General features: G+C 43.1%; 1 protein-coding gene across 1 annotated transcript in view; it reads left to right on the top strand.

Annotated features, from left to right (window-relative positions):
• The first annotated feature begins 12,949 nt into the window (after window positions 1–12,949).
• The window catches only part of PRIMA1 (proline rich membrane anchor 1), a 49,863-nt gene continuing 41,825 nt past the window's right edge, over window positions 12,950–20,987 (top strand). The window contains exons 1-2 of the mRNA XM_053981518.1: window positions 12,950–13,042; window positions 19,214–19,364. Coding sequence (XP_053837493.1) covers window positions 12,950–13,042; window positions 19,214–19,364 — 244 coding nt within the window. The remainder of the gene's footprint in view (window positions 13,043–19,213; window positions 19,365–20,987) is intronic.

Below are 20,987 nucleotides of genomic sequence, written 5' to 3' on the forward strand. Positions count from 1 at the left end.
TATTTGTTTCTGATTCTTCTAAATAGACACCAAAACTGACTGCAACACAAGGATGAGGAATAGACTGGTTGATTGTACAGAATGAAATCAAGTTTTTACTGCAAATCTATCTCAAAATGGCCGGTCCTGGCCAGATTGAGAAGTCAATATATACCAAGCTACCTCGCAGGTGATGTTGAAGTAGAAAAATAGCTAAGTTCATATATACCTGGGAGGAAAATTATCTGGAAATGTAAGCAGTCAGACCAGTACTGCTCTGGTGTAAAATAGAAGGCATGAATGATACTAAGAAAAATCTTTTGGTGAATGGGCATATCACCTGCTTGATCTTTTATGTGGAGAGCCATTTGCAGGTGAGTAGATTTTTTTAAAAACACATTGCTATATCACATTAAAAATACATTACATTATATTGCATAAAAATACACTGTTATACAGCTTTGTAAATAAATATATAAATTAATTTATTCCATTAGAGAGGGCTGTGGGCATGTTATATTTGTCTCCACCGAGCATTAAATAAAAGCTTAAGAGCCTGTGGAAAGAAGTAAGGATTGAGTACTTCTGAAAGGTAGAAGCAGGCATTTCCTGCCCTGTGTACTGCTTACTACTGTTGTACTGCTCAGGCATAGTTTCACAGGACTTAACCCCAGACAGAGATTAAATGGCAACTTTTTATGAGTTTAGACAAACTTACTGAGCCGACTGCATACAAGAGGACATTTTCTTTCTAAGGTGATTTATCTCCTCTATGTGGCTGGAGCAATAAATACTCTGAAAATTAATGCCATGCTCGCTTGTAAAATAAAATCCACATTAATCTCAACTATCAGAGACAACTATAAATCAAATGAAAGCGAAACAGGGTAAAGAGGGGTTGAAAACAAAGCCACATCCCTGGCAACACAGTCCTAGGCAGACATTATAGCAATGTTGCCTGAGACTAGCTGTCAAGAGGCCCCAGAGAACTGGCTCTTGGGGCACCTGCCACAACGTTGAATCTTCAGGTCTCTGTGAGTCACATGCAGGTCCTGGAGACCACTGTGGGGAATAATTAGCTCTGCTCCAGGAAGGACACTAGTAGGAAAGCTGAATCTTTTGTCAACAGGAGGAGGAATGAGTCGCTGGAGAGCAGAAATAAAGAATGCAAAATGTAGCAGAGTCTTTAAACTTTAACAGAAGGTACCATTGGTCCTCATGGGTCAACATAACTGAGCAACTTCACCTTGTCCAGGTGATGTGTCTGAGTCATGTGTGTGTACCCAGTGTGTGAGTTATCCTGGCTCTGTCTTTCTGCAGCCTGTCTTCTGGAAGAATTACTGAACTCTTCTATAAAAATTGTTTCTAAATTATCTTCCTTGGGTTAAAACCCAATGCTGTTCTTTTGGAGATATCTCTGAAGAACCTCCCCCATAACTAACCATACAGGATTCCCTACAAGCAGTACCTCTAGCTGATGCCAACTGAGGGAGCAGGAGTTGTTCTTTATTTGAAAGATAAAGGTAACAAGATGAAGGAAAGAAGTATACATAGCTATTTCAGAATGTGTGGGCAGTTATGTCTACTGGATTCTGAAATATAGTGAAATTCCTACAGTTTTCTTAGCCTGAATAAACACAGTCATGAGGGCACCCTTTCATCAAAGAATGCTGTATGCAGATATCTGTAGGTAGAGGGCCACTACATCCTATAGAAGATATACACATTCATTGTTAGATATACACTTATAAAGCCTCCTGATCTGCAAACTAAACAAGCATTGTTTGCTATCAGATTTGCAGCACTCTGATATTCTGTGCTCTCAATTAGTCCTGGGTGAATTCCATCCCTGCAGCTCACCCATTTTTCTATTACAGCTAATCCAATTACTTCAGACTCTTATCTTTCTTCCAGTGTGCACATATGCCATCTTCTTCATGGAAGTCATCCTGTAGAAAAGTTAATAAGCATATTTATGTTAGAGAAGTTATGGACCAAAGTGTTTATGGGCACAAGAATTTATTATCTTTGTGGTAAGCGAAGAAACATATTCATGGACAAGATGGATGAGCGATTTAAACAAATGAAAAGGAAGCATGAGTAGATAACTGAAAAGGGCTACACCTCACCCCCAGTTCATTGAAATAGCACAAAGAGAAATGTCTTTGAAAGCAAATGGTTGGCACTGGAGAAAGCTTTTGAACACAAATCTTCCCCCTTTCCAAAATTAAGATAAGTAGTGTGCCCATTGCTGATGGAGTTTTCCACCCTGTAGACGCCAGTAGGGTCTGACAGTGCTAACCAGAATTCTCTACTTCAAACAAGTCAGAGATAAAATTTTACTTTGTTCTAACTAAAACTTGTTGTAAAGAGAGGAGAGAATCAGTGTCCTCTTGCGCTTGAGCTAGTTACAGAAATGAGTTTGAGCTGTAAGAGACAGATGTTACCAGGAAAATGCCTGGAGGCCTCTGCACACAGAGGACCCCTGAAGCCTGAGTGTGAAAATGCACTCACAGAGTTTGTAATCTTATCCCAAGTAATTCCAGCAAAATCCTTCTGGTGCAATTATTCTCTTTCTGCATCTGTATGGTGACTTATTTTCCAAACTGCCAGTGGTGAGCTCAGCTTCCAGATTCAAACACCAAAATGGGATCCAAAAACTGCTTATCTGCAATGCCTGGGAAAAAGCCTGATGACTCAGGCACATTTTGAAAGATGAAGGGGCAAGACCTCTACTAGCTGAGAGCTACTCCTGCTCCAGCACCACAAATTTGGAGAGAAAAGGACTAATGCACACCCTGAACAGTGCTGCTGTGCCCACCACGGGGGCTAGGAGTAAATGTCCTGGGACTCTGGAGTTGCACCTCAGAGAGTGCTTCTGTCCTGTCCACCCCTCCCCAACCAACAGGGCTGGGAAGAAGGGGAGATCAGCACCAGGTTAACCAATAGAAGGAAAAAGGAAGGGAAAAGGGGAAAGAGAACCAGCCTGTTTGCTCTGGGACTCAAATCAGCCCTTAGCTGCTCCAATTAGCTCTGTGAGGGACTGTCAGCATAGCGGATGCTGGATTATTACAGCAAAAATAAGCATTGTGAAAACATATTCAAGAGCAGGAGAGGGACAGGGCAAACCAGTATCTGGTAAAACAGCTTTGTTGTGAGACAATTCTTTATCTCAAGGGTAAACATTTAATCCCCCAGGCAAGAAATCATCACTGTTAAAATTGTCCATAATTACAGGAGGATTATATTATAGATAATATATATATAGGATCCTATATTTTATATAGGATATACCATCTTCAGGACCTATTTCCTCTCCTGGTGGGAGGAGACATTACAAAAACATTCAAAAGGACAGTGGAGGATTGTTGTCAAAAGCAGTGCGGCAGGCCCAGGGAGTTCCTGACTCCAGCTCTTCCTGAAGACAACAAAGACAATGGGCTTCTGCCTTCAATACCCAGTATACAATGGCAGAATTACACTTTGAGATGTCTAGGACAAGTGTGTGGAGCTGGACTGTGGATTTTCAGTTCACTGGACACTGCTTTACAGGCATGGGTTACACATAGGCTGCTGCAGGCATGTCAGCTTCTCTCCCACAGCTGGGACTTAGCAGGACTGGTGCTGTCACCTGGCCAATTTTTGTAGAGGAAACCAGAAAAAGGCAGCTAAGGAGGTGATTGGATAAACAGCAGGGTGTTCACAAGAAATTTTAAGCTACCCTTTGCAAGCAAATTAATGCTTGCATTTTATATCTTCTTACTCTTCTCCTTAAGACTGTAAGTGCACTGGGGCATCCCTGCCTATTCCTCAGCATTTGACCAGGGCCTTATTAAGTGAAGGCCTAATATTAGCTTATCCCTTGGCACTGCAGCAATAAGCAGAAGAAAATAACATCCACATTAGACAACCACTGTAGCTTTGGATACAAAGATAGTAAAATGGATCTCCTGTTCATAAATAGAGAAATACTTCCTTTGATTACGGGTTTCTTCCTTGCTCATTATAAAAAATTGTCAATTATTCCAGCCTATAGGTACAGCAAGATTACTCATCACCAAGTTAACAGCAATGCACTCCAAAATTGCTTCTGTAATTCAGGTTTAAAGTCACTACAGCAGCACAAGTGAGAAGGATTAAATGAGAAGGAGGGGATGCTGAATATAGGAAAATACTGTATGCAAATTGTGATAATTCATGACTGAGTCACAAAAAATACGTATTCAAAATCTGTCATGATTTAAGCATTTAAGAATACAATGCTATGCATTTATGTAATGACTTTCATCAGAGGATCTCAAAATGCTTAGGAGGCACTGACATGAATGCATGATGATGTCAGTCTTGCAGGACGGCTCTAGGTGCATTTCTTTTCAAATCAGCAGCTAGTGGCTCCCAGGGACTCCCAACACACCAGACTAATACTTGATAGTTGGGGGGAAGAGAAAGGGCTGACAAAGATGAATCTGATAACTCCTCTAGTCCTCAAATGGGTTCAGGCTCTGTTGATCCTTTGTAGCAAGCACATTCTTCTCTCTCTCAGGATTTTTCATAGAGGAGCACAGAGGAAAGAAAGAGAAAACAATTTCTATTTCTGCTCCTTGTTTTTCCTATGTGGAATGTGTTTGGAGAATTGTTTACCTGGGGTGATTGCTTGATTGGATTCTGGTGAGGATTGTTTGAGCCAATTGTTTGATTGTTTGGCCAATCAGATCCACCTGTGTATGGACTCTCGAGAAGAGGGTCACGAGTTGTGCGTTAGTTAGATATGGTAATTAGAACAAGTAGGTTTGTAGTTTTAGTATCTCCTTTAAATAGCATATTAATGTATTATAGCATAGTTATAATAAAAAAAATCATTCATCCTTCTGAACTGGAGTCAAATATCATCATTTCTTCCCACCAGGATTGCCTGCATTTACAATAATCCTTTACAGATGCATTTCTAATATCCTTTAAAATATCCAGTGATAGAGCAATTAAAAATATATCTAGCCTCTTTCTTCTTTCTGATTATACCACAGTGACTTCACGTAAGCAGCAAACAAATACATTGCAAATAAGCAGCAGGAAAATACATTGCCTATACAATAATACCCCCAAAATTTTTTCACTAGCCAAGAATTCTTAGTACCAGCAAAACCATGATGTGGCTCATCACTCATCACAATAAAGAAAGCACTGGAATTTTTTAGCACGGTCCTTCATCTGTTTTCAGCAGGCTGAGCAGGATGGAAATTTGAAGCAAGAGAGAGCACACCTCAGGCTATGTGGAACAGAATGTGGGCACTGATGTTAGGAGCCATGGAGATGGAAAACAAAATCACTCTCTTCCTGGGACCTCCTGAGAACTCTCTCACTGTTCGGTGAGACAAAGAAGATTGCAAGATAAAGAATACTCCAAGGTGCAAGTGCTTCAGCTGGAGGAACTATGGACTGCCAGACCCTACTGTGAGTTTTCTTCCTCTTCCTAGTGCATATATTTGTTAAGATGAAGAAGGAAAAGGAAGAGATCAAGGATTTGGATGTTTCCAAAAAGAATACTAATCTTAGAAACATAAAGATAATAACTGGGATTTTATTATTAGGAGGTGTTTTTTTTTTTTTTTTTTTTTTTTTTTTTTTTTTTTTTTTTTAGAATGCAATAAGATCTACTTCCACTGGCTGATTCAGTGCAAAAAAGGTGCGTTGAAACTGCTGATACATGCCTGCTGATGTTGGTGGCCTTAGTAAGAGACATCCCACATTTTGCATAAGATTCTGCCAGGGAAGCAATTTGGCATTACAGTGACAGTTTGTGACATAAAAGAAGTTACAAGCAGTGTAATCTCTGTTTGATTTCATCAAAACATCCGTAGCATAGGCCCAAGGTAAAGTATTTCAGAACTTATACCTTTTTTTCTTAGAATTGTTGCCTAAACATATTGTTGCCTTTCCCTTATGTCTAGCTGAGAAAATTCTTTGCACCGTGTACATCTCCAGGTCTACCCCTGCAGAGAGCGCTGCTGCCAGAAAAATGCCTTCTGACCCTAGAAAATACTTAGAGGGACAGCAGAAACCCACAGACACAGCCTGGCAGGACTGCTTTAGGAACACATGGTTGCTGCAAGAGATGTGAAATGCTTTGCCGTACCTCAATGTTGGAAATATATTATGATGCAGATTTATGAACTTTCATAGCAGCATTTATCTATGCTCTTCAACGGCCAAGCCAGGATTAGTGCAGTTGTCAGTGCTGTAAGACCTATGTGTTTGTCTGTCTTCTGTACAGGGAAGGTAACATGGTCTGTCAGGCAGTCCCTCTGACAGCCAGTCTAAGCCACAAGGAGCCATGCTCCCAGCTACTGCCCTAATCTAACAAAATTCTAACAATATCTCACTGAACATTAACCTACCACCTACTGTCAGCAGGCAGATCTCAGGATATCTTCTGCATACCAGAAAGCATAGGCACCACTTTAGGTATTTTTCTTCTCTTTCTTCAGATATTACAGAAAACACAGGATCTAAGAAATTACAGCAGTGGCCAACTGGATTGGTGTTCCTCAAGATGACTTCAGACACAGGTAATGCAAAAGATGTAGAATGATTTAACAAGCTGTAAAAGTCTAGAAACCACTGACAAATCACTGGATTTTCCTTTCCATCTGCAAATAGAACCACAGTTTACTGACAGGAGACTACAAAGGTGTTGGACAGTTCTGAATTAATATATAAAACAAACTCCTGTATTACATATTGCTGGAAGAACTGGGACCTGCCAGTGTTTGTCCCAGAGCAGTGTTTGGTGCTCAGCTGAAGGGAACTCTCCCCATTAAGCCCAGTGCTATATGACTGCAGCGGAGGTCAGTGGTGAGCTGGTGCTGTCTTTGTGATAGTCCCCCTCTAGTTGGGACTTATAACCAATCAATAGCTCTTGTTATGAGACAGATGGAGCCATTATAATCTAACCTGCTCAGAGTCTGGCTCTTAACCCTTAACCTTAGCTGATGTAAAATATTCACCAAAAATCTGTGTTAGACATCAGCACAACCTCATATTTCTTTCCCTGCCATTAACAAATGTCACATATTTGTCAGCAGCACAGATTATCTCATCCACCTCAGCACAGTGTATGCCACATTTGTTGAATGTGTTGTTAAAGAAACAAAGAATGGCTTTTTACCAAAATCCACTGCTGTGGAATTTATGAGTAAGTGAAGAAAAACAAAAATAAAGTCGGGGCATGTTTCTACCAGTATTTTCTTGCAACAATTAATAATACATTTGTGATTTCCTCCCAGCACCCCCCACAGCTTGGAACCCAGATATGAACCCAGATGGTCTGTGTGTTTGCAGTTACAAAGACAGGCTGGACAGCCCACACCTGATATCTGCAGACTGACAGCTTTCTGAAATCTGGTTCCTAATTTTTCAGACTCGGTATCATGTCAACTAGAAACAGAGGTAAAAAGTGACAGAGAGGGGAAAGAAAGAGGAAACAGTGTTCTATGAAACTGATCATTTTTCATGCATTTTTAAATGAAACATTGTCAAATATACAGACCTGCACACAGTAGTTTTAGTCACACATTTTCATTAGGCATAGAAACTCTCAGACTTGTAGTTTTAAGGAGTATTCTGATGCTTGGGATTGATTAAACTGGCAACCAAAATTAGATCAGTCAGACCAAATGTGTGCAGCTTTCTCCTTGAAGGGTGAGTTAAAAAAAAAAAAAAGAAGAAATACTGATAATTTTGTTTTAGAGGCAGTGATTCTCTATCCTTGCCCTTCATCTGGAACGACTTAGACTCTCGGACATTTACTCAGCCCTGTCCTTGCCATCCATCCGTTTCCATAAGATCTGGGCAAAAAGAGTCCAAGAGTAAATGTGAAGGCAATGCTTTCATACCATCTCTTACACATTCAAATAACAATTATTTAATCTTTGAGACCAGAGCAACAATGTATAATGAGTGAAAAAGTGATATAGCACTTAAGTGATTGCTGCAACCTGCAGTTCACTCAGCATGTAGAGATTTCATTATAAAGTCACAAGTGATTGAAAATGTAATATATGTAAAAAGTAATGTGTTGTGTGAACAATTGATAAAGCTGAAAAAAGGACATTATTTGGGGCATAAAATCTCTTCCTTACATCTAGGATTTTTTCTGGACAGTTTAATAACTAATCCCACACATTTTACCTTTATATTTATAAACAAAGAGCAAGGATACTGCTGACAAAATGCATTTTTGAAGAGAACAAAATGTGAGAAACTACTGCAAGTTAGTAAGCAGGAGGCCTGTTTATCACTGAAAGCAGCATCTCAGAGCCAGAAAACTGAAAATACAAGAACAGGCTTGTATGAGGTATAGCCACAGCTTTTTTGACCATGAATAAAAATCTACCATGTTCTGTAATTTCAGGTGAGGGAACACAAGCTAAAGATTACATACAACTTTCCATGTTGGTCCTATCCACTCCTCACCTAACCTGACATGGAGACATTGATTTTGATTACAGTATTCCTGACCTAGAGCAAGGAAAAGGAGGCACACTGCCATTGTTTTCCAGATGCAGTGCAATAGTCTGAATTTATCTGAGAGAAAACTTTAAGAGCACTTATTGAAATTCAGATATTTATGAAACTTAAAACTCATTTCCAAAATGTTAATATCGTGAAAATCAAATAATCATTTGTTATCCAAATGTATTCTAGATATCCTCAAAGTTGGGAATCTTTTCCCACAAGTTGGAAATATTGAACAATAGAATAATCGAATCTTCCAAAAATAAAATTTGTTATTTGTATGGTCCTCAGTTTTAGTAAATAATTGGGATCATCAAGAAGAATTCTCTCCCTTCCCTGGGAAGAGATTATGGTATTTGAAGAAATGCAATTTCCTCCACTGTTTCTGTTGCTATGACCTTTATTAATTCCTGATCTTCTAAAAATATCCCAATAAATTGTGGATTGCTAGGTAGAAACTTGAAATCAAAACCAGTAAATCTTCTTTCCACATGTTGAAAGCACTGCTTTAGATATATGGAGTAATAAAAATATCTTTTAAACATAGCAACAAAAATATTTTCAGTGCAAGCAAAAGTGATGCTGTATATTTACCTGCTTGCTGATGTTTTTCTAGACTCAAACCCAAAAATTAATCTGGGACAGACCATGCCAGGCTAAAGAAGGCTTTAAAAAGTCAGTGCTAAAATGTTTTCTAGAATGTTTATGTTTTCTAGCATTTCACCAGGTTGGACATTCTTCTTGAGTTCATTGACTTGCATCCAGAAATGTCATTAGTGAAACAAAGCTTAAGTGGATTCTTTCTAGGCCTGACTGACCACAGAGTCTGAGAAGAGGTTGCCTTTGCTTCCTCTGCTACTGTCTTCAGCTAAAACCCCTCTGATGTCACCAAAGACATAGGGGTAAAACTTGCCTAAAGTCAGACAGAGGAATATCTATTGATTTTAATAAAGTTTTGATAGGTCAACATCAAAGAGAACCTTCTCCTGTGCTCTCTGAACATTTGAATTTATGTTGTAAACTCCATCACTATTGACAAAATAAATAGCCTCTTAAAGGCTATTATGGCTACTTAGATTAAAGAAATAATATTTGTTAGTACAGCTAATCAGTGTTGCAATCCTTATTAATTTTCCAGAGTAGTTGCTGCATTGGAGTGTTAATCACAATTTCTCTGATTATCAGCAATTGTTTAAAAAATAAAAACATGAAGCAAACAAGATAAACATTCTTCCTTGGTAATCAGATTAAAGATGAAAGGGAAAATGATTCATGGTCATCATTCCATACAGTATTAATATTTGACTTAAATTTTTTAAGAAACCACTTGAATGATGTTGTTTATGCAGTCTTTTTTCTGAAAACAAAAAACAAAAAAAAAAAAAGAGAAGACCCTTTTAAAATAGTTTAAGTTATTATTTTGAGCTGTAACACTTATAAAGCACTTTTCATCTCCAGAGCCCTGAACCAGAGCATGGACCTTTGTTGACCACACCAGCGAAGGATCTGTTACTGTTCCATGTTTCTGTGATGAGCTAAACATTTTGGAGGACAGGACTTTGTTACTGCCTTTCCCACCAAACACAGCAAGAATTTCAGGTAGCTGGATCTCAATGTGCTGTTTTGACAGGCAGGGAATCTGGTATAGGTAATTTTTAAAACATGCCCAAGGTAGCAGAGGGAGTTGGTAGTAGTGGGACTACACTCCAGGAAATCCTCTTTCTGGTTCTGGGATGGTAGCCCTAGCCATTATCCTTCTCCACACTTCAGCAGTGTGACTGCTGCAGACAAATTATTGTGTTCTTCCACTTACCAGTCCTGGTGCTACAAAATAGTTAATGCATTATTAAGCAAAACATATTCCAAGCCTGTCATTGATTCAGGGCCTACAGTCTTGCAAGCATTATATAATTTATCTTCCTTATAAGTGGAAAAAGTTCCTGGACTCTATTTTCTCTCCACAGAAACTACAGAGAACCCAAAGTAATTAATGAAAAGTACTGGTGTCATGTGGACAAGAACAGGGCACACATTCAGCCCTTTCTTCAGCCATTCAGACTAATGGGAAATACGTTTCTGTGTGGACCATATGACTGGGACCAGAGGCGGGATTTAATATATTTGCAGCCCAATCATTTTCCCAAGTGAACTGTCAATTACCAATGTGAGACAGAAAAGATGCTGATTACCTGGGCCAAACTCTGCTCTTGTTTGTGTCAGAACAATATCCCTGATTGCGCTTGCTTCCGTGCAACTGTGGGTTGAGTTTGGCTCTGTCTCCTCAGTTCCCTGGGTTGTCTTTGAACCACAGGAACAGCGCTTTGAGACAGCTACTTGGGCAATTGCTAACGGCAGGAAAATCCACAGTTCTTCAGACATTAAGGCATTGTAAATACTGAAAGAAAATAAATCTGTGTTGTATTTTTTGGCATACAATGCCTAAAGCCTTATCTCTCATTCTGTCAGGAACCAAGAACTCTGTATACAGATGGTGCAATTTATTATGCTCTGTACTGTGACCAAGTGCTGAAATACCTTCAGGAAATCACCAGAAAGCCTGAAAAGCTTTGCTGTCTCTTGTGACTCCAGCTCACTAAAACTATAATTGAATGAGCACAATATATTAAGCCCTGCGTATTACACAGTAGGCTTACAGAAAAGGACGCCATCTTTTTCAGCATCATTACAGAAAATATCTTTGCTGTACAATTACTGCTTATACCCAAAATCATAATGTCTCTGTCTCTCTGAATTCTGCTCTTATAAAACCACAAAACAGGGATTTACAAATAGATGCCTAGGTTCAATGACTCTACCTCAACTCAGGTGTAACACCATTAAATTCCAGTGTGCTGTTCTCATTTGTAAAATGCTGCTGGGCCTGATAGTCCTGACATTTAAAACAGTGCCTGTCGGGGCTGAAATGAATGGACATAAAATGAATGTAACAGTGGTATGAAAAAAGAATTTTAGCTGTGCATCAGTTCAGAGGTTAATGTATTTCCATTCCTGCTTCTCTGAGCAGATTTTTATGAAACTGATGATTAAACTTGGCTCAGTGAGAACAAGAAATACAAAGAAAAACTAAAGTCAATATCCTCAAACTCATTCATCTGAATGAGTTTGAATGAGTATGAAATGTAAACCTTGGAACTAGTATTTTGTTCATACCCATGTGCTTTACTGCATTTGAAACACTGAAAACAAGATCCCTGTGTCATGGACCCAACAACAAATGTTTTATGCTCATCTTGATACCCACAAGGCCCAACTTTCAGCAATAGCCACCATTCACAAAACAGCTGTTTTGCTTTTAGTGCTTCAATGGAAGCAAAACTATCTTCATCCTTGATTTTCTACTGTTTCCTTCCTGTGGGGAAGCCGGACTGTGGTGATTTGATATTGGGGGGTGGTCTATCCACTTCCCCTCATGCACTGTTGCACATTTCCGCGTGTTTTGTTGGAACGTAGAACCACAAATGTCATGAAGCGTCTTCCCTATTACATCCCAGAGACACCGGGCCGACCTACCCCATGTCCCGCCTGTCGCAGGACAAACCCTTTCATCACTCATGAGAGAAGGGGTGAACACCGACAACCACCAACCCCCAAACCTCCTGGCCGCAAGCCGGGATGGGGCTCCTCCAGGACGGGGGTGCAGGTTCATCCCGCCCGGGACCGCGCTTGGGGTCGGTCCCGCTCTGGGCTGCGGGGAGGGCGCGGGGCGGATGCGGCGCTTCCCGCTCCCGCAGGTCCCCGAGCCGCCCGGGGCCGCCCCGCCGGGGCTCAGCGAAGGGCAGCTGCCGCCGGGAGGAGCCCGGGCGGGGAGGGAGAGACGAGGGGAGCCGTGCGCGGAAGGGACTGCCTCGATGGGCTTGAAAAATCACTGCAGCAGCGGCGGCGGCGGGCTGGTGGGAGATGCAACGCCCGGGCTGCGCGGCCGCGCCGCTCTCCCCGCCTCTCCCCTCCGGCTCCGGCCCTGGCCCCGGCCCCGGCCCTGGCCCTGCCTCTTTTTTTCCACGCCTAGCTCCAAACTTTTCCCGCTCCCCTCCCGTGTGTGCGGGAGCCCCGAGCTCAGCGGTGAGCGCCGGCTGGGAAGCCCCCGGCACGGAGAGGCTGCCGGCGGCGACAGCCGGAGCATCCCAGGGAGGGGAAACCGGCGGGGCGGAGAGGGAGGCGGGCAGGGCGGGGGTGGAGGCGCGTCTCCCTGCTGAAGGAGCCGGGACTTGCAGGGTTCTGGGTTTTCCCGACCACTCTTTCCCCTCCCCACCCGCCCATCTCCCTGCCTCCCTCCCCCCCCTCCTTCCCTCCCGCCTTCCCTCCCTCCCCTCCAGAATTAAAGTTGGGACAGTCGCGCTCCGGGGATGGGTGCGAGCCAACGCCTCTGCTGCCGGCTCGCTCTGCTCCCTCCCCAGGTCGCCCGGAGCCCGCGCCCCCGCCCGCCCGCCCAGGAGGGATGCTGCTCCGGCAGCTGCTGGGGCTGCTCCGCTACTGCTGGCCCTCCCTGCTGCTGCACTGTGCCCTCCACCCGCTCTGGGGGTCCCTCCAGGTAGGGCCGGCCGAGCCCGCTCGCAGCAGCGGGGCGCGGGGGGCGGCGAGGCCGGGGCGGGGGAAAAGCGGGGGCGCGGGCAGAGCCCCTCCGGCACCCCCGGCACTGCGGGGAGGAGGCCGTGGCGGGGCGGTGGTCGCGCAGGCGGCCCCAAAGCCGGGAGAGCTGTTGCTGTCCCCGGCGAGGGCTCCCCTTGCTGGGTGCTGCGGGACGGCGGGTGTGCGGGACGGGCGGCCGGTGCCAGCCTCGCAGCGCTGAACTCGGTCCGAGAGTGTTCGGTCCCAGCAGGATGGAGTTGACTTTCTTCGGCGCGCCGGCGGTCAGATGGCTGGGAAGCGCATTTCGCTGTAGGTGGCAAGATGCGCGGAAAGAGGCAGTGGCGGAGCGGAGCCCCGGCGGTCGTGCCTTGCCGTGGGTTTTCGTTATTGATTGCGAATTGAATTGAGGGTGTTCTGCGTAAAGGGCTGAATCAGCTTTTACCAACTCCGACGCCGTGGTGTTGTGTGACCTTGATTGTAATGTGGGTGGGCAGCAAGAGAGACTGGGAGAAATTGGTATACAGTGAGGGAGAGCGCCCATCCAGTTTGGAGAATCAGAACAGCAGCAAAGCTCATCTCAAATGCGTCACTTCGATATTTTAAAGTTTATTTATAATATAAGTCTTCGGAGAAGTGATTGATGAGCCAGCCATGTGCCGTTCAAGAGCAAACCAATTACAGTTTCTTTCTTGGAAAAACATAGTGAAGACTCCACATCTTTTACTCCTTGATCTAAACTTAGTGACTCCCAAGAGATTAGAGAGATGTTTGTTTTAGCATCTTGTCTCTTGCCATGAATGACAAAGAGGATTTGTGCTCCTTGTGGATTAAAATGAACAGGAATACAACAAAACCTTTAAACCAATGTCCTGTCATAAAAATTGTTGCCAGCACTACCTTCCTGCTGTCCTCCTCAAGTATTTAGGTCGCTAATCTTAAGTTAAACTATAACTGAATTTCTCAGGGAAGCACAGTTGGGTGAAAAGAGATGCTTCCTGCAACCTCTCCTCTATCAGTCAATTGAGCAGAGGAAAAAAAAAACCTCAGATAAACAACTTTCTGGGAAATTACTCACATGATCTAAAACTTTTAAAAAACAATTACATTTATAAAAATTGAAACAGGCTCAGAGAAATAAAAAAGCCAAGGAGCTCACCAGCCTTTCCTTGCAATAATTTGGAATTTGGATGAATGACCCATTCATCAACTGTACTTGTGCTATTGCTTGCTGTTCTGTGGAAGAACAAACAGTAAGCCTGCACATACTCAAGCTTTTTTCCAGTTTTCCCAAAACTAGGCTCCCACGAGCAGGTTCCAATAGGAAGGGCAGGTATGGAATGCTCACTGGCATGCCAGCCTTCCATCCTTCCTGTGACTGAAATTCCTTCATGGTTGAACCCCTCCCATGATTCCCTTCCCTATGTTGAGTCATAATCGTTGCTTTTATCTTCAGTCTCACAAGCCATTCTCTCCTTGACTAATTCTGTAATGTTGCATCGGCGCTCCCCTGCCCCTGCTCCATCTATAGCAGCAGGCATGTTTTCTCACATCCCCCAGCCCCTCTTCACGCATTTGTCCCCACAATGACTTCGTGTGGCACAGCCTTCCCTCCCACCTCGGCATTTCCTCCTAAGGCCCTGCCTTGAGACACTTAAAAGAATCAGTCAGATGCTAATCAAAGGAGAAACGTTTATCTTACTAAAAACAAAACCAAAACAAAACCCACAATCTTTTCTTATTAGCATGGTTGCCAGTTCTGTGACAAGAGGGAAGGGATGATTCTGTCAGAGGCTTTTGACATAATTTGAAAAAGAGCAGAAAGGGTCAGGATAAATAGCAGGGACACGTTTTTTCTGGTTTTGTAAACATGGATCTGGATTAACTGATGTGAATTGCACAGAGCTGTCCTGGGATTTATGCAGCACTGGTGAGATCTCATCTCATCTCTGTAGACTGCTTCCAAGAGACAAAGCTCTTGCTACATCAGCAGGCTTTTAGAGGTCTCTGTGCCTTCAGTCAACTGCACTTTTCTGTTAAAGCTTTCCTCCCTTTACCTGATTAAAAAAAGTCACAAGAAGGCCACCCTCCAGGGACTGTATTAATCCTCTTTTCCCATCCCACTCTGTAGAACGTGCTTGTGGACTGCTGCAACCCCATGGGACTTTACTGAAATACTAAACAGTTCTGACCACATGCAGATTTATTCTTCCATGGTATGCAAAACAGGACTAGGATCACTGTTTCTAAGAGAAATCTTGGATTAAAGAGAAATATTCCACAGGCACAAACTTGAGAGACAGAGACTGCAAAAGGAAACCACCAGTTACCACTTTCTGTTTGTTCTTCCCTGGACATTTGTGGATCAGATTTTCATTTCCATAAGTATTTTAAAACATTTGTCCTTTTTGCAAAACACGTTCACATCAAATGCACAAATCCATAAAGTCAACTCTGCATATTTTCAGAGCAGGGAAAAAAATGCATCAGCTTGAAGTCCAGGCAGCATATGTCTAGACTGGCCAACTGCTCAGTGTGTTAAGCAAGCCTCGTGCCGAGCAAGCAACCAAGTTTCAGACAGGCCAATAAAACGTGCTCATGGCACCTCCGGCACCCGGAGGAATGGCTGGAAGAGCTAGGGAGCAAGCCCTGTGGATCCGTCTCCAAAGGTGATCCCTCACCAAGGCAACCTCTGTGCCACAAACTGCCTGGCAGCCTGGTGGGCTTCCAGTTACCCCTTACCTGCAAAGGTCTTCTAAAGCCATTCTGGGGCCATGGAAGAGTCTGCCAGAACAAATAAGCAGTAAAGTTTGAGGCCAGATTCATTTCGGTGACCTGGCCATAGAAAGGTGTGGCTATTTCAATATGCTTTGCTTTTCCTGCCACATGCTGTAAAGGCAGCTTACTTTGAATTGCAGGCAGTAAGAAAGAAACAACGGAGTATTATTTCATCATCTCCTGCCAGAGCAAGAATGTTCCCTAAAGCATATTTTCTAGTGATTTTTTTCTGCTTACCTTTAGAAGACACAAGTAATAGCCTTCATTTCCTTTATGAGAAGACTAATAGACATCAACAGGGGGATTTTTTTTTTCCTTGAAAAGGAGCCAAATGCCTTCCTTTTTTTCCTGATTCTATCTTGCTACTGTTATCTGCTGCTTTATATTAGTGCTACTATTCTGTCCTCTTGCTGCAGTCCTTGACTATTTCTCTCCTCCCCGAGGCCCTCAACCTCGATTTGGGTCTTTCCTTTTCTTGGCGGATTTCAACCAACTTAAAATATCTTTGTTTTTAAAACAAAGCCTTTTAGACAAACCTGTCAAGGTAATATTTATGTTCCTACTTCCATCTTCTAACAACCACACATTTCATTCAGTGACAGGAGAAGGGAAACAAATAGGTGATAAAGCCCATGCTTTTAAATGTCAGTTCTTTCCCAACTATTTAAAAATGATCATGGGAAATTGTTATAGAGGTTCAGGCTAAAGTATTGAGAAGCAAAGCAACTTTTCCTTTTTTTTTTCTTTCCTTTTTTTTTTTTTTCCCTAAAATAATATTTTTAAAGTAGACAGGAGCAGGAGCAGCAAGTGACTGGCCATGACAGTGTTAATCTTGTCTGCAAAGTAATTGAGAAAATTATCCACTATTTTCTGAGGACACTCTATTACCAGCCTAAGGGAGAAGAGCCTCCAGGGATTTAAAAGCAGTCAATAGCTCTAAAAAAAGACAGAGCAAGCCTTTGGTTTTGGTTGTTATTAAGTTAGAGCAATGTAGGTTTGCCATACCAGCACTCTCTTCAAACTTACATATGCAAAGCTGCTTCTGATCTGCAAAGGAAGCTGCTCCAAGTCTGCTCAATGTTATTGTTCCCTGTGTCCATCTTCTCCTATCACACTGCCCCCTGCAAGACTGTAGTGAGCTCTCAGGATCCAATAACGGGGGGCCCAGGCTGTAGCTAGGAGTTAATAGCTGCTTCCTAATCAGCTGCCAACACCACTGGAGAGATGTTGGCACCTCCTTCTGTCAGCAAGGTAAATCTTGTCTCACCTGTTGAACAAGGAGGTACCCCAGGTATGCCCCTGACACTGCACCGGAAGGACACTTCTCTCACAGCGCTCTTCTTGGGAGCATGCCTGGAACCCAACCCCTCATGTGAGCAGTGTTGGAAGAGCTGAAGCAGCATGGGGGATATTCAGCTGCCTGGGATCACTTATTTAAAAACAAATAAACCTTCTTAGCAGACAGATTTATTACTAGTCATGAGGGATTACGCAGCCAAGTCGCTTTGATTCATTAGAGTGTTCAGAGAGTTTGTGTAAGTTCCTGGAAGCTGTCTGGGATGATCTTTAACCATCTTCTTACTGTTACCTGATGGTGAAGGGGAAAGTTGGAAAGCACTTGTGCTGAATTTGTTTTTCCCTATGTTTGGTAATAGATTTAGACAAGCTGTTTAAAGAACTGAGCCTTATGCTGTGCTGAGCCGTCCTTCCAACTTAGCTACACGTAGCCTTTTCTATTCTTTTCTCCCTCCCTATAATATTTAATCAACAAAGCCCTACCTCCGTTTCCCTGAGGCCAGAGTAATGCGTCTTTCTGCATTTAGAAACCTCCTACGCATGTGAACACGTCCTTTGTGCAGTGATGTTGTTTTAATTAGCCACATCTCTCTTTTTGGCCAGAAATATATAAAACGACTGTGTACAGCTTTCCTGCAGGGCAGTGCAGCCCCCTTGGTGCTCAGCTGTGGGTACTGGAAGAGGCACACTGGCCATGCTGGGGGCCAGGGTTGGAAGGGGAGAGGAGACAGACTGTGTGCCAGGAGCTGGCAGGGGAAGGGAAGCAAAACTTGGGCAGGAGAGAGAAGTGGGGAGAAGGCAACCCTGGGTGACCCTGCCAGAGAGGCAGAAGAAGCCTGCCTAAAACGGATTAGAAAGCATGGCATGAGACATCTTCTTTGTAATGACCAACGTGTTGTGAAAAACAGCTAATTAAAGAAGATGATGTTAGGTCAAAACTATTAGGACAATAACCTGCCTGAGACCAAACTTTAGAAGAAAATATGCTAGTATAACTGTCCTTAGCTTCAGCAGGACACAAGTCTGTCCCAGGTGGTTTCCTAATACTTACATTCAAAGTGCTTGTTAGATAACATGCTTATTAATCTTTTAGGTTTTGTTTTGTCTCTTCGAAATTGTATCCTGTATAAGTAATTCAAAAAGAGCTGGCTTAGAGACCTCTGAAGTTAACACCTCTCAGAAGCTTCTGTGATGCTCAGCAAATTTTCTTTTCACTGGGGACTGACTCCATTTTGTAGCATTATATTATACTGAATTTTACTGAATATTCATTGAATCCCTAGTTATGTAAATACTACTATGATAAGAAAAATATGCTGTTAATAAATATCCTTGTCATGACTGGATCAAGCTACTGAATAGATTGTATAGCAGTACTGGATAAATCATTGCCCATGGCCAAGTGATGCTTATGCTTGGGTTCTGCAATGCCTCATCTTCACCTTTATTATTTGCCAACACTGCATCTCACAGGAGGCTACAATGTGGCATTTCCATTTAAACCATGTTATTGCTGTGGTCCACAGATGATTAAAGTCGGGTAGCCTCCCCCCTTGGCAGGAAGTGAAACGCCCTGTGAAATGCTCTCTGAACTTCCAAGTGAGGCTGGCAAAGCAAGAGGAGGGATGTCCTCTGGCTCTCAGTTCTGCCATAAGGAAAATGAACATAATCCTGACCCTAACTGTCTTGTAATTTTTATTAGCTCTCTTTGGCTTGCAGCAATGACCCTGTGAATAATGCATGCTGCTAGATGGCTTTCTTAAGGAAAGAAGGCTTATGCAATCGTATTGTCTGCCACTGCCTGCCTTCTCCTTACCCCATAATAACTCAGAAACCAGCTGGCCAATCTCAACCAAATTTGACAGCAGGAAAGAATTCTTGAAGGTACTGTGTTAAATAAAAAAATATTTAAAATGCGGACCATGTAGGGAAGGGACATCTTAAGAACATTAGCTCAGTTCTCACTACAGGTCTCAGGTGCCACTCAGGTACTCAAGTCTAAAAGACACATTCATCAGTTTTCATTGTTCTGCTGCTCATGCAATGACTTGTTTCTTCACAGGTCACTCAGGGTGAGCCCCAGAAGTCATGCTCCAAGCCTGTAGCAGAGAAATTTACAGAGAGCTGCCAGGAAATTTGCCAGTGCAGGCCACCTCCACTGTTACCACCGCCTCCTCCACCTCCACCGCCCCCGAGGTTGTTAGCAGTGCCAAGTAAGTAGCTACTGATACTGTTGTGGTGTGCTGCAGGAGGACAAAGCAATGGGGACACCTGCACAGACAGGAAAAAGGATGTGGGAAAGGGCACAGCTAGCTCATTTGTCATTTTCCACTTAGCAAATGGAAGAAGAAATATACTCAGTAGAGATGGAGATCTGTTTTCTGATCAATGAATAATGCTTAGCTTTTGGAGGAAAGCCAGAGAAATTCCCTCCTTTCATTGTGTTATATATGATTCCCTGGTTTTAAATGGTTCCCTAATCCCCTAGCCCTGGGAAATGCATTCCTACAGAGACATAGTGCTGTGCTGCCCCTTGAGTGGCATGACCCCCTTTTTTGCCAGGTGTGCAGCTTGAAGGTCTGGGTGCTTCAAGGGAAATTAATTTATAAGCAGACAAAAATCCAAACACTCTGTCTAGACCATTCAGTACATTTTACTGTTGTCAAGACACTGGAGCACTACAGTTTACCATAGCAGTGACTCAGGCTCACTGGTTTTAAATTGCTTACAACTGTTACAAAAATAGGAGGCATGTCAGGAGTCAATGGCAAGTGAGCAGTTTTCCCACTAATGCACATGCAGGCTAAGACTCATCTCTTCCTCTTTGTACAAATCAGTGCTCCCAAGCCTTACCCAGTGCATCCAAACTCCTCCTTATTTCCAGCCATATATCCCCGTGCCCAGCACACCTGGTGCCTTCAGTTCCTGCTGGCTTGCTCTGCAGCTGCCTTCCACATCAGTGTTCCTGTGATCCCTGACATACAGATAATTTCCAGAGAGTGATCTCTGTCCCCATGGTTCCTGCACTGTGGGAGAGACCTTCCTGGTTCTATTGCACGCACTGGGTTCAGGGACACAGACTGGGTCCCGGGAGTTTGGTATTCCAGTAAATCTCCTTAATGCTTATGCAAAATCATCTCTCCCTATAAGGCTGCCTATTAATTCTTCTCCCTGCTTATATAAACTCTCCTGGGAGCAGTGTTACAAAGTGTATCCTGTATCCTCAGCATTTCCCCCAAGGAAAAATAAATCATTAGGTATCATCATCTGGCTGTTGGTCTTTATCAGCGCCATCTCCAGATGTGCAGAAGACATGAAGAAGGCTTCTGCCTAGCTTTTAGTCAGGCAGAGGACAGGCAGAATTTTTCAGTGTCTTTTCTGCCAGGAGCATGCTTTGTACTTGTGCTACACTGCAGAAAATTAAGGCAGAATCAGAGAAAAACCAACAGTGAAACACTTGGGAAAGGAAGTACAAAGACAGCTGGGAAAGCAGAGAGGGATAGTTTTTTTAGCAGGAAAAATCTCTTTCTGTGTTCAGGAAAATGTCATGGGCAGTAATATGGAAAATTACCTTGATCTTTGTATCACAGAAAGAAAATAAAGTACTTTGTCACTCTCTTTTCTTGTGCCTGGGGTACCCTGTTACCCCGAGGGGGATGAGATGTGGCAGAGTGTTGGCACAGGGACCAGCCCTGCTGACCAGCTGTACTGGGAAGGGAGCACCACTGCCAGGCTATTTCCCCTCCATCAGGCAGCTGCTCTGAGTGCATGGATTTGTCCCCTGTCAAGTGGGAGTAGATCATGTCAGAAAAAAAGAAGTCTGTCACACATTGCAG

Source organism: Vidua macroura, chromosome 6 (genome assembly GCF_024509145.1).
Source record: "Vidua macroura isolate BioBank_ID:100142 chromosome 6, ASM2450914v1, whole genome shotgun sequence".
NCBI classification, from domain to species: domain Eukaryota; kingdom Metazoa; phylum Chordata; class Aves; order Passeriformes; family Viduidae; genus Vidua; species Vidua macroura.